General features: G+C 38.3%; 1 protein-coding gene and 2 non-coding genes across 3 annotated transcripts in view; all 3 read right to left on the bottom strand.

Moving 5' to 3' along the window:
• Positions 1-10,683, bottom strand: part of Smp_164180 (putative par domain protein) — a gene marked incomplete at both ends in the record, with an annotated part of 17,576 nt that extends 6,893 nt beyond the window's left edge. The window contains one exon of the mRNA XM_018794567.1: positions 10,612-10,683. Within this exon, the coding sequence (XP_018648967.1) occupies positions 10,612-10,683 (72 nt within the window). The remainder of the gene's footprint in view (positions 1-10,611) is intronic.
• Positions 10,010-10,079, bottom strand: Smp_tRNA_02210_Pseudo_CGA.1.1. The gene has a single exon. It is a non-coding gene (tRNA).
• Positions 10,060-10,129, bottom strand: Smp_tRNA_01096_Pseudo_CGA.1.1. The gene has a single exon. It is a non-coding gene (tRNA).
• Positions 10,684-11,697: the final 1,014 nt, after the last annotated feature.

The raw sequence follows: 11,697 nt of genomic DNA, 5'->3' as shown, positions 1-11,697 counted from the left end.
ACTCTGAGATGCAGGTACATCCAGCTGACGAGTCCCAAATAGGATGAAACGCGTGTCAAACTGGATTCCACTGCTAGCCACTATTCATCTTTGCTTACCATGCTTGTGAATTAAGGCTATATCGAGACAATACGCACAGTATGCACATATGCCAATTAGAGACTGACCAGTCGCAGTCCTAAACATCGATGGGAAGATTCAAACAAACAATACTAAATGAATTCATTCTCATCTTCGTTGCTATGGTTCTCTAAAGTTCCAATTCTATTCAGGTTTAATTTGTGAATTCATTTTACATAATCTATTTATCTTAATAATCTGATTACTTAATTTCTTTAGATCAATTTCAGTAACTACTTATTAATTTTTTAAGTAACATGAAACATTTATGCTCAATTGCTCAATTTCAAAGTTACCTAAATTTTATTCTCACGTGACAAATTTTATAATTAAGTGATTGCGGTCTGATCTCCAAATCTAATTTTACTTCTGTTCATCATCAAACTGATTATTGTCCTAAAGATTAGATTAATGAATTGATCAACTGCCAACTAACTGGTATAGATTTGATTATTAACTATAAAACTTACTGGGAGCATCGATGATAAACAAGGAGGATCGGATGCAGATGTAAAGGCGGGGATTGGCAAAGCAATGACAGCATTTCTACAATTGAAGAACGTATGAAACTCAAAACAACTCTCAACTAATTTCAAAGTGAGAATCTTTAATACGAACGTCAAGACAGTCCTACTGTATGGAGCTGAAACGTGGAGAACTACTACGACCATCATCAGGAAGGTACAAGTATTTATAAACAGTTGTCTACTCAAAATACTCAACATCCATTGGCCAGATACTATCAGCAACAGTGTTTTATGGTAGAGGACAAACCAGCTTCCAGCTGAAGAGGAAATTAGGAAAAGACGTTGGAAGTGGATTGGACATACATTAAGGAAATCACCAATGTACATCACGACTCAATCCCTAACTTGGAATCCGGAAGGGAAGCGGAAAAGAGGAAGGCCAAAGAACACACTACGCCGGGAAATAGAAGCAGATATGAAAAGGATGAATGTTAACTGGAAAGAACTGGAAAGGAAGGCTCAGGACAGAGTTGGATGGAGAATGCTGGTGAGCGGCCTATGCTCCTCCACGAGGGGTAACAGGCGTAAGTAAGTAAGTAAGTATAAAACTTACTATCATTTGTACACGTTGATGAGAAAATATCTGAATAGAAACATTTTCTCAGAGTAGGGGCTTATGGAGATTATAGCAATTTTAACAGTTGAATTCATGAGTTAATCTAAGTGGACCAACACTGAAAAACGTCAAAGTACTAGAGAGGCATTTTGTCCTAGTATGAGACTCCTAAGAAATGTGGATCCATGATCGCACACGAAAAATACTCGAACTAAGGACCTTTAATCTTGCGCACGAACGCTTAATCTCTAGACAACTGATTAAGAACTCAACGGTGTTAATTTCCTACCTCAATCAATCCATGGATAGCTGCGCAGCTATTCATCCATTTTCTGAGTTAAATACCTGTATTTACCCGACACGAATTGGATTCCATTAGTCACGGCTCAGTTGGTCACTTTTAAAGAGAATATTTAATAACTAATTTGTTCTAAATATCAACAGTCACAAGAACGAAATTCTTTATGAATGAAATCATGTTATTTGACTTCAAATAGTTGCTCTTTTCAACTAGTCAAAAGAGTTATGTATATTAAGTTAACCGAATCAGTATAATGAAAGCTATTGAATTTTCTAGTACATTATTTAATTAATTTATATGATTTACCACAGAATTATCCTCCCAAACATTTGTTCTTTCCTAATCATTATCGGGAGGGGATTTTGTGGAAATTCCAGTGATTCTATAGTTGAATTCATGAGTCAATGAAAGCTAGACCACTATGGAAAACCTGGAAGCACGGGACAGCCGTTTCGTCCTAGAGCAGGACTTGTCACCAGTACGTATCCATCAATCCGCTAGCGGGATTCAAACTCAGGACTTATGGGTTTCGCGCGCGAACGTTTAAGCTCGATACCACTGAGCCGGTATACAGTGGTGTTAATGGCTAACTTTAATTAATACACGAAATCGCCCCACCATCCAACACTTTCTTCAATGAGTTACTATCTCACAACAAACCCGGGTAAATTCGACTGGTCACAGCTTCTCACTAGAACTCCAGAAAATACCTCTTGAATCCAGTCACTAGTGAGTACATGATGATTATTATCAGAAGTGGGTTTTGTTGAGATTTTAGTAATGTTATAATTGAATTCTCGAGTCACTACTGAGGATTATCATACTGGAATGAAACGGTCATTCAGTGTTTCCATGTTTTCCATGATGGTCTAGCTTCAACCGACTAGTGAATTCAACTATAACGTTTCTCCACGATCTCACACTCGCGAGACTCGAACCCAGGACCTACCAGTCTCGCACCAGAGCACTTAACCGATAGACCACTGAGCCGGCATCCAACGGTGTTAATGTCTAACTTCAACCGATCCACGAATTTTGAGCAACCGTTCACCAATTATTTTCAGTGAGTTTTTATCTCACAACAGACGTGGTTGAACTCCACTGATCACTGCTTACCACTAGAACTCCAGGACATGTACCTTGAAGTCAGTCACTAGTGAGCATATGATTATAATCAGAAGGGGTTTTTTGTGGAGATTTCAGTATTTTCACAGTTGAAATCATGAGTCAATTGAAGCTAGACCACCATCGAAAACCTGGAAGCACTGGACGGCCGTTCCGTCCTATTATGGGACTTCCCATTGGCAGTGCTCATCCACGATCCCGCACTCGCGAGATTCGAACCCAGGACATTAACACCGTTGGATGCCGGCCCGATGGTCTATCGGTTAAGTGCTCTGGCTCGAGACTGGTAGGTCCTGGGTTCGAATCTCGCTCGCCAGGTGGGGTCGTGGATGCGCACTACTAAGGATTCCCATACTGAAACGAAACGGCCATCCAGTGTTTCCATGTTTTCCATGATGGTCTAGCTTTAATCGACTAATCAATTCAATTATAACATTTCTAATCATTTAAACGTGATTTCTTTATTCAATTGTTATCAATTTATAAAAATGAATAGACAGTTCTAAATTGGAAAAGTTACTGATTAGTATGAAATGAATCCAAATTAAAATTTATATAAAGAGATAATCAGTAGTTTATCCGATAAGTTCGATAATGAAATTAATGAAGTGGAAATTTTCAAGTTTAGGTTAATTCTTTATAAAAAATGAAGGGATCAATCACAGTAGGATATCCATCAGTTGTTACATAACATACATTATCTATAGTAGAATATATTATAGAACTCGATGCTTGACTAGTTTAACATTTGATAGACTAATGAATGACATTGATGGGACGATATTACAAGGGGGGAGGAACAAACAAATGTATTTTAATGCAAAATTACAGAATTCCTTAATAAAATCTGAGAACTATACAGTAAATACTTCATTTGCAAAATGTCAATCAATCGTCTCGGACTTCACTGTTCTCTCCTTTTAACACCAATCTTTCTTTCTTCTCGTTCCCTTATCTTCGACCTTCTTAACCTTCTGCCTAAAGGCATTTCGTTTTCGACTGATAATACATACTACTTATACCTGTCAACATCAGTAACACAGGCCATATAGAAACTGGCGTTTATAATTCATGGACCTTCACTCTTTAAACAGCTAGTTTCTTGATTAATTATACAACAGTTATCAAATTATTAATCTCAGTCAGTTATAAATATACGATAACTTCATGAAATAGAAATCATAAATCCTTCGAATTCTATTTTAAATTTCAGATCAGAGGGGTTTTGTAGAGAATTTAGTATTTTCATAGTTGGAATCATGAGTCAATTGAAGCTAGACCACCATCGAAAACCTGAAAGCACTGGACGGCCGTTTCGTCCCACTATGGGACTCCTCAGTGGCAGTGCGCATCCACGATCCCGCACTCGCGAGATTCGAACCCAGGACCTACCAGTCTCGAGCCGAAGCCCTTAACCGATAGACCACTGAGCCGGCATCCAACGGTGTTAATGTCTAACTTCAAATGATCCTCGAAGTTGAGCAACCGTTCACCAATTGTCTTCAGTGAGTTCCTATCTCAACTATGAAAATACTAAAGCTCCACAAAACAACTTCTGATAATTAATACATTCATTTTGTCATTTTGAAGAAAAAACTGATAATTTCTTGGATCTTATTGTGTCCCATGTGATCAGACTGAACTCTCCCTCTGTGGTTCAATTATCAATTGGTTTGTCTATAACATCAATAGGACTGGTGACCCTCTAACTACCAATAGCATACTGAACAATGAACAACAATCAAGACTACGATGCTTAGTGGCCCTGAAGTTTCTTCAAGCCAAATGACCAATTAGAAAACGAAGATAGATAGTATTTCATTTCTTGAATGTGCTTGATTCAATTATAACGCAAAATTCATGCAAGTAATTGATGATAAATGTGGAACAATATAACACATTAAAACGACTTGGATTTTTATTGTTTAGTATCCAATGTTATGTAACATCCTAAAAACTATAGGACATCTATTAGGACACTTATTTAAGTTCAGTACTAACACAATCCCTGAGGGGAATACTTGAAAGTCAGAGTTTTAGCATAGTATACTGAACTGCATAAATGCCTTCTACTATTCACCAGTAGTCAACTCTTAGAATTCTTTGCCTTCTGAATTGTTCTAAGCAACTTCGCCGAAATTCTTCAAGATAAAACTGAATATCTAATCAAACACTCAGAACAACACCTCATATATAAATATTTCATATTAATTTACCATTAATTCCTTTATTTCTTCCTTTTCTATACACCTAAGTCCTCATCTAGAAATCTCACTGATTCATTAATACTAGGTATTGAAACTCATTAAGAAGAAAGCTCATTTTCTATTCTGTCAACAACTATTTGAACCATTTAAAGGAGTATTTATTTCATTTATTTTATTTATTTAAACACATAAATATTGGCACAAAGAGGCACCAGATACATGTGCGCCATACAAATCTCATTTGATTTGTGTGAGGGCTGTGATGCTGCTCAGGTTCCCAAACTGAAGCAGATGGTTTTCTTAGGGGACCACACTCGGAGCCTTTCACCTGAAGGTCTGATCCACAAAGCAGTGGAACATCGTGAGGAGATGCAGACCCATGGTAGCCGATGACCAACGGTTGATTCATACGCCATTTGTTCCCTCAGTATACTGGAGCCAGCCAGTGTGCACCATTGGTTTGGAATCAGGGTTTCCCAATTCCCCTAGGTGGACCCTCCGTGTCCACCAATCCGGTTAAAGCGTCGGACATTCGCTTTTCGTCCTCCCAATTTTTTTTAAACAACACCCCCGCCACGAAAAGGCAGTGAGTAGGACTTGTGTGGCAGATGCTATATACGCGTGGCCATGTGAGAGCATTTCGAGAGGGAGAGCGAACTCTCCCCACTCTCGGCCGTACCAGGGCTTTAGGGAGCATTTAAAGGAGTAGCAATTATAATACTAATTTGATTATTTCGTGTTTATTTTAAGTAAATAGAAAGTAACCTTTAAAATTATACACCTAATCTTCACAACGATTAATATACTCATCGAAACACGATAAGAATCACAATGATGTGGATATTTCAATTGACAAGTTTATGAATACAATATGTTAACCAAATAGTCGTTATTGTTCATCAACAGATTTCCATGATCAACTTAAAATGACTAGGCTAGTGTTTAAAGCTGCACGCACTTGTATGACAACAACAGCATTAAAACTGGGGGGAAAAATACTGAAACATTAAACAACATATGTTATTTAGTTTCCCCCCACACACAGACACACACACTCCAGTGTGTAATTTGAGCAGTTTTAACGAAAACTCATTTTGTTGACATTTGAGAAAACAGTATGCATCAATCTCTAAGCTACTCTCTCTTGTTTTTTCACAAAATTTTAATTCTTCACTTGACTACATTACTGCCTACTCTTAGTTCATGTAAATCACGCCAATAAATTTACTATTTCTGATGATCATGACGATGATGACAATCTGTTTTGGAGTTAAACCAGACTCCATAAATGAAACAAGATGGAATACAACTGATTAATGATTATTAAAGTAAAAACATTTGATATGTGTCATACTGAAGATGAATGAGAACCACAAACTACTAGGTGACTATATCATATGATCAGTTGGTGTATTTGTGTCATAGTTTTATGGGACATCAATCATATTACAAAGACCCTGGTTACGAAGCCGGTTTAAATATCATAGAGGGAGGATTCGATTTTTGTTAAAAACTACTTATATCTGGCTGACGAGTATTGATTAATCTAGAGTGTAGATTTGAGGTTTATACTGACTGCTGCCAATCATCTAACACTGAAACCTAATACTAAGACCAAATAATATGGGGAATTACTCAATTATATATTCTACTATGTAGTTTTGATTTCTGCCTGTAGCTCTTCTAGGGTTACTCTCGGACCCAAGCCTGGGTAATAGAAGAGGGTTGGGCATGGGGTCGTCAGCCTCATCCCGTAGAAAACCCACTCGCTATAAAACGCTAACCAGAAAAAATAATTCAAACCATTTAAACTCTGTCCTGGGAGTTGGAGGAAGAATTACGACGACTCAGGATGAAAGCCGAGATTCTTCAGAAGTCACGAGGCCGATACCACTTCTAAAAACCAGAGCAATAATTTTTATAGGTGCATGGAATATCCGGTTAATGTGGAAGACCGGGAGGATCAGTTAAATAGCAATGGAAATCAGGAGATACAAAGTGGCAGTACTTGGAATCAGTGAAACCCATTGAACCCAAGCTGGACAACAAAGGCTAGATACGGAAGAGATGCTGCTGTACTCCGGTCACGAAGAGGAAAATGCTCCTCACACTCAAGAAGTTGCTCTGCTGCTGTCCAAAGAAGCACGAAATGCACTTATATGGTAGGAATCTCATGGATCCAGAATTATCAAACCAACATTCAAAACAAAGAAGGAAGGGATCACAATTAATGTTATTCAATGTTGTGCACACACCAATGATAACAACGACGACGATAAAGATCAGTTCTATGAGAGGCTGCAATCAATCTAAATGCCAAAGTCAGAATGGACAACACGAGGTATGAAGATACCATGGGGCGACATGGACTGGGAGAGAGAAGTGAAAATGGGGAGAGATTCGCAAACATATGTGCATTCGACAAATTGGTTATAGGTGGCACAATATTCCCCCACAAACGTATACACAAAGCTTCATGGGTCTCACCGGATCACACTACACAGAACCAAATAAATCATATCTGTAACACGAAAGAAACTCAGAAAGTCAGTAGAAAGACGTGAGAACCAGGAGACGAGCTGACACAACTTCAGATCACCACCTGGTTGTGGCCAAGATGAATCTGAAGCTAAAGAAACACTGGACAACTGGAGAGACAGCATTACAAAGGTTCAATACAGACTTCCTTCGAGATACAAACAAACTCAAGGAATTCAAGATAACCCTCAACAACAGGTTACAAGCTTTACAAGATCTACTGAAAGAACAGGAAACTACTGTGGAGGACATCTGGAAAGGGATCAAAGAAACACTAACTTCAACGTGTCAGCAGATTCTGGGCCTCAAAAAGCATCATCATAAGGGATGGATCTCTATGGGAACTCTGAACAAAGTTGAGGAAAGGGAGAACAAGAAGACAGCAATTAACAACAGACGAATACGAGCAGAAAAAGTCAAGGCACAAGTTGAGTACACAGAAGCAAACAAGCAAGTGAAGAAGAGCATTAGGGCCGACAAACAGAAATATGGGGAAGACTTAGAAGAGATAGAGGAAAAAGATGCAAGAGAAGGAAATAGCAGACAACCACATGACACAGTGTAGAAACTAGCAGGGAGATATAGTAAAGCGGGGAGACCAGTCAAAGACAAAGAGGGCAAGATAATCACGGAGATTCAAGAAGAGAGGAAAAGACGGACAGAATAATTCGGGGGACTGTTGAATAGGCCAGCTCTACTGAATCCACTGGACATCGAAGCAGCACACACAGACCTTCCTATTGATGTCACCCCACCAACGATCGAAGAAGTAAATATGGCCATAGACAAATGAATAATGGGAAAGCAGCAGGACCTGACAATATACCAGCTGAAGCACTCAAGTCAGACATTGAATAACTGCAAACATGCTTCACCTTCTATTCAAGAAGATTTGAGAGGAGGAACAAGTGTAACTGACAGACTGGAAAGAAGGATACCTCATCAAGATACCGAAGAAAGGAGATCTGAGCAAATGTGAAAACTACAGAGGCATCACACTACTATCAGTACCAGGAAAAGTTTTCAATAGAGTGTTGCTGAACCGGATGAATGAGGCAGTAGACGCTCGACTTCGAGGTCAACAGACTGGATTCCTTAAGGATCGGTCATGCACAGACCGGATTGCGACATTACGGGTCATCGTGGAACAATCAGTCGAGTGTAACTCGTCAATATACACGAACTTCATTGATTATGAGAAGGCGTTTAACAGTGTGGACCGGAGAACATTATGGAAACTTCTTCGACATTATGGAGTTCCTGAGAAAATCGTCAACATCATGCGGAATTCATACGACGGACCATACTGCAAAGTCGTGCATGAATGGCAGCTCACGAATGCATTCCGAGTGAGGAGTGGTGTCAGACAAGGCTGTTTACTCTCCTCTCCTCTTCATTCTGGTGGTTGATTGGATTATGAAACCTCAACATTTGAGTGAGACACAGAATACAATGCTCAGCTTGAATGCAACTAGAAGATTCGTACTTCGCAAATGACGTAGCTCTTTTATCGCATACACACGAACAAATGTAGGTGAAGACAACCAATGTAGCAGCAGAGGGCCTCAACATACACAAGAGAAAAAGCAAGATCCTCAAATACAACATCAACATAATCACACTTGATGGACAAACTCTGGAGGATATGGAGACTTTCAAACATCTGAGCAGCGTCATCGATGAACAAGCAGGATCTGATAGTGTTGAGATAAGGATTAACAAAGAAAGAGTAGCATTACAGCTGTTGAAGAACATAGGGAACTCAAAACAACTGTCAACCAATATCAAAATCAGAGTTTTCGATACGAACGACAAGACAATTAGTTCGATCGTACGGTGTTGAAACTTGGAGAACTACTACAACCATCATCAAGAAGGTACTAATATTTATAAACAGTTGTCGGATACCATACCAACACACCAGCTAGCAATTAAAGAGGAAATTAGGACGAAATGATGGAGGTAGGTAGAACATGCATTGAGGAAATCATTAATTTGAATCACGACTTAAGCGCTTACCTAGAGTCCTGAAAGGAAACAGAAAAGAGGGAGGCCGAAGAACATACTGTATCGGGAATTGGAAGCAGATATAAAAAGGGTGAATAGCAACTGTACACAACTGGAAAAGTCTATATAGGACATAGTTGGATGGAGAATGCTGGTGGGCAGTCTATGCTCATCCAAAGGAAGTAATAGGCGTAAGTAGGTACGTAATTTTGATTACACTTACTAAAACAGGTTCTTTTGCTTTATCTTGTGTCATGGTGTTTAAAACGATTATTAACTATACTTTCGAGGTTTTAAGTTTACAATCTAAGATTAAACAGCATTTAATTAAATACCACTGTTATTATTATATTAGAGGTAAAAACCATCGATGTCAAGTCACGGAAAGAAAACTTCTGAATACTTATAAAACAATGAATGAAGGAACTATCCAGTACTCTCTACTTTTCAATGTTTCACAGAACCTTATTGATCCGATGTTTCCTGTTATAATTATGAATGAATATCATTTATCATGAATAATATTAGAAGTAAAAAGTATACAAATATCAGAAGGGGTTTTGTGGAGAATTTAGTATTTTTATAGTTGAAATCATGAGTCAATTGAAGCTAGACCACCATCGAAAACCTGGAAGTACTGGACGGCCGTTCCGTCCCACTATGGGACTCCTCAGTGGCAGTGCGCATCCACGATCCCGCACCCGCGAGATTCGAACTCAGGACCTACCAGTCTCGAGCCGAAGCCCTTAACCGATAGACCACTGAGCCGGCATCCAACGGTGTTAATGTCTAACTTCAACCAATCCACGATGTTTGAGCAACCGTTCACCAATTGTCTTCAGTGAGTTGATATCTCTACAACAGACTTGGTAGAACTCCACTGGTCACTGCTTCCCACTAGAACTCAAGGAAATATCTCTTGAAGTCAGTCATTAGTGAGCATATGATTATAGATCAGAGGGGGTTTTGTGGAGATTTCATGAGTCAACTGAAGCTAGACCATCATGGAAAACTTGGAAGCACTGGATGGCCGTTTCGTCCTAATATGGGACTCCTCAGTAGTGCGCATCCACGATCCCTCCGGGTTTTTTCCATGATGGTCAAGCCTCAATCGAATCATGAATTCAATTATTAAATTACTAAAAATCTCCACAAAACCCTTTTTGATATCAAACATTGATTAATAAATCTTATCACTGAGATTTAAATGAATTAGAATATTCAACTTACTTTATTGCTAGAAGATAAATGTGAATCTTGTGAAGGACTACATTGATTAGTGTCTGAATTCAATGATTTCATCTGTATGTATCGTTGTTAGTATTATTGATGTTGTGTCTCTTCTTCTTCTTCTTCTTCTTCTTTGATATCTGTTAAGTCCTTTGTTAGTAATTACAAATAATCAATGTAAGTTTTGTAACCGACGACGACGACGACGACGATGATGATGATGCAATATTGTTTAAATATAAAATGAAAATAGTTTATTGCTTAGTTCATAATATCTCGTCGTTTACCCCTTTGAAGTAGAGACCTAAATCTTTCGAAATCTATTCAATCTCTAAGACGAAGGGAGAAAATATTCTTCACTCTTTTATTTTTCTACCCATATTCATAAATCTCTTCATTCATTGTGCGCTATGAGTAACTGGATACTTAAAAATTATTATGTCATTCGTTTGTAGAATTATACCAACAGATTGATAATAATGATTGGTAATATTGTTATGTTGACAATGAATGATGATGGGTGCAGATATTATGACATAATTATGAAATCAAACTAAGATTTGATTGGTTCACAACACTAATTTTACCCTTTCTTTCTTCCCCCTTTTTTTTTTAAATCTTTATCTCTATCTCTCTCTCGCTCTCTCTCGTTCCCCTCATTACAATGATGATGATGATGATGATTATGGGAAAGAGAAATGAATCCTTCTAAATGAGTCATTCACAGTATAGTCAATTTAGGTCACGTGTGATATATGAAATAAATTTTGAAGTATCTAAATGTTTATGAAGAATAATAATTATGAAATTAGAAATGAAGTGAAATGATCCCCTAATGTGTATGTTACACCTGTTTATATTTAATTATTCCACTTCATTAATGAAATATATAATCTACTATATATTGAAGTTCATAGTTCATAGTGGATCGGTTGAAGTTAGACATTAACACCGTTGAATTCAGGCCGGCTCAGTGGTCTATCATTTAAGGGTTCTGGCTCGAGACTGGTAGGTCATGGGTTCGAATCTCGCTCGCGAGGTGGGATCGTGGGTGTGCACTGCCATTGAGGAGTCCCATAATAGGAC

This window comes from Schistosoma mansoni, chromosome 1 (genome assembly GCF_000237925.1).
Source record: "Schistosoma mansoni strain Puerto Rico chromosome 1, complete genome".
Lineage (NCBI taxonomy): Eukaryota > Metazoa > Platyhelminthes > Trematoda > Strigeidida > Schistosomatidae > Schistosoma > Schistosoma mansoni.
Note: the sequence above shows the minus strand (reverse complement) of the source record. Positions and strands in the feature narration are given on the sequence as shown.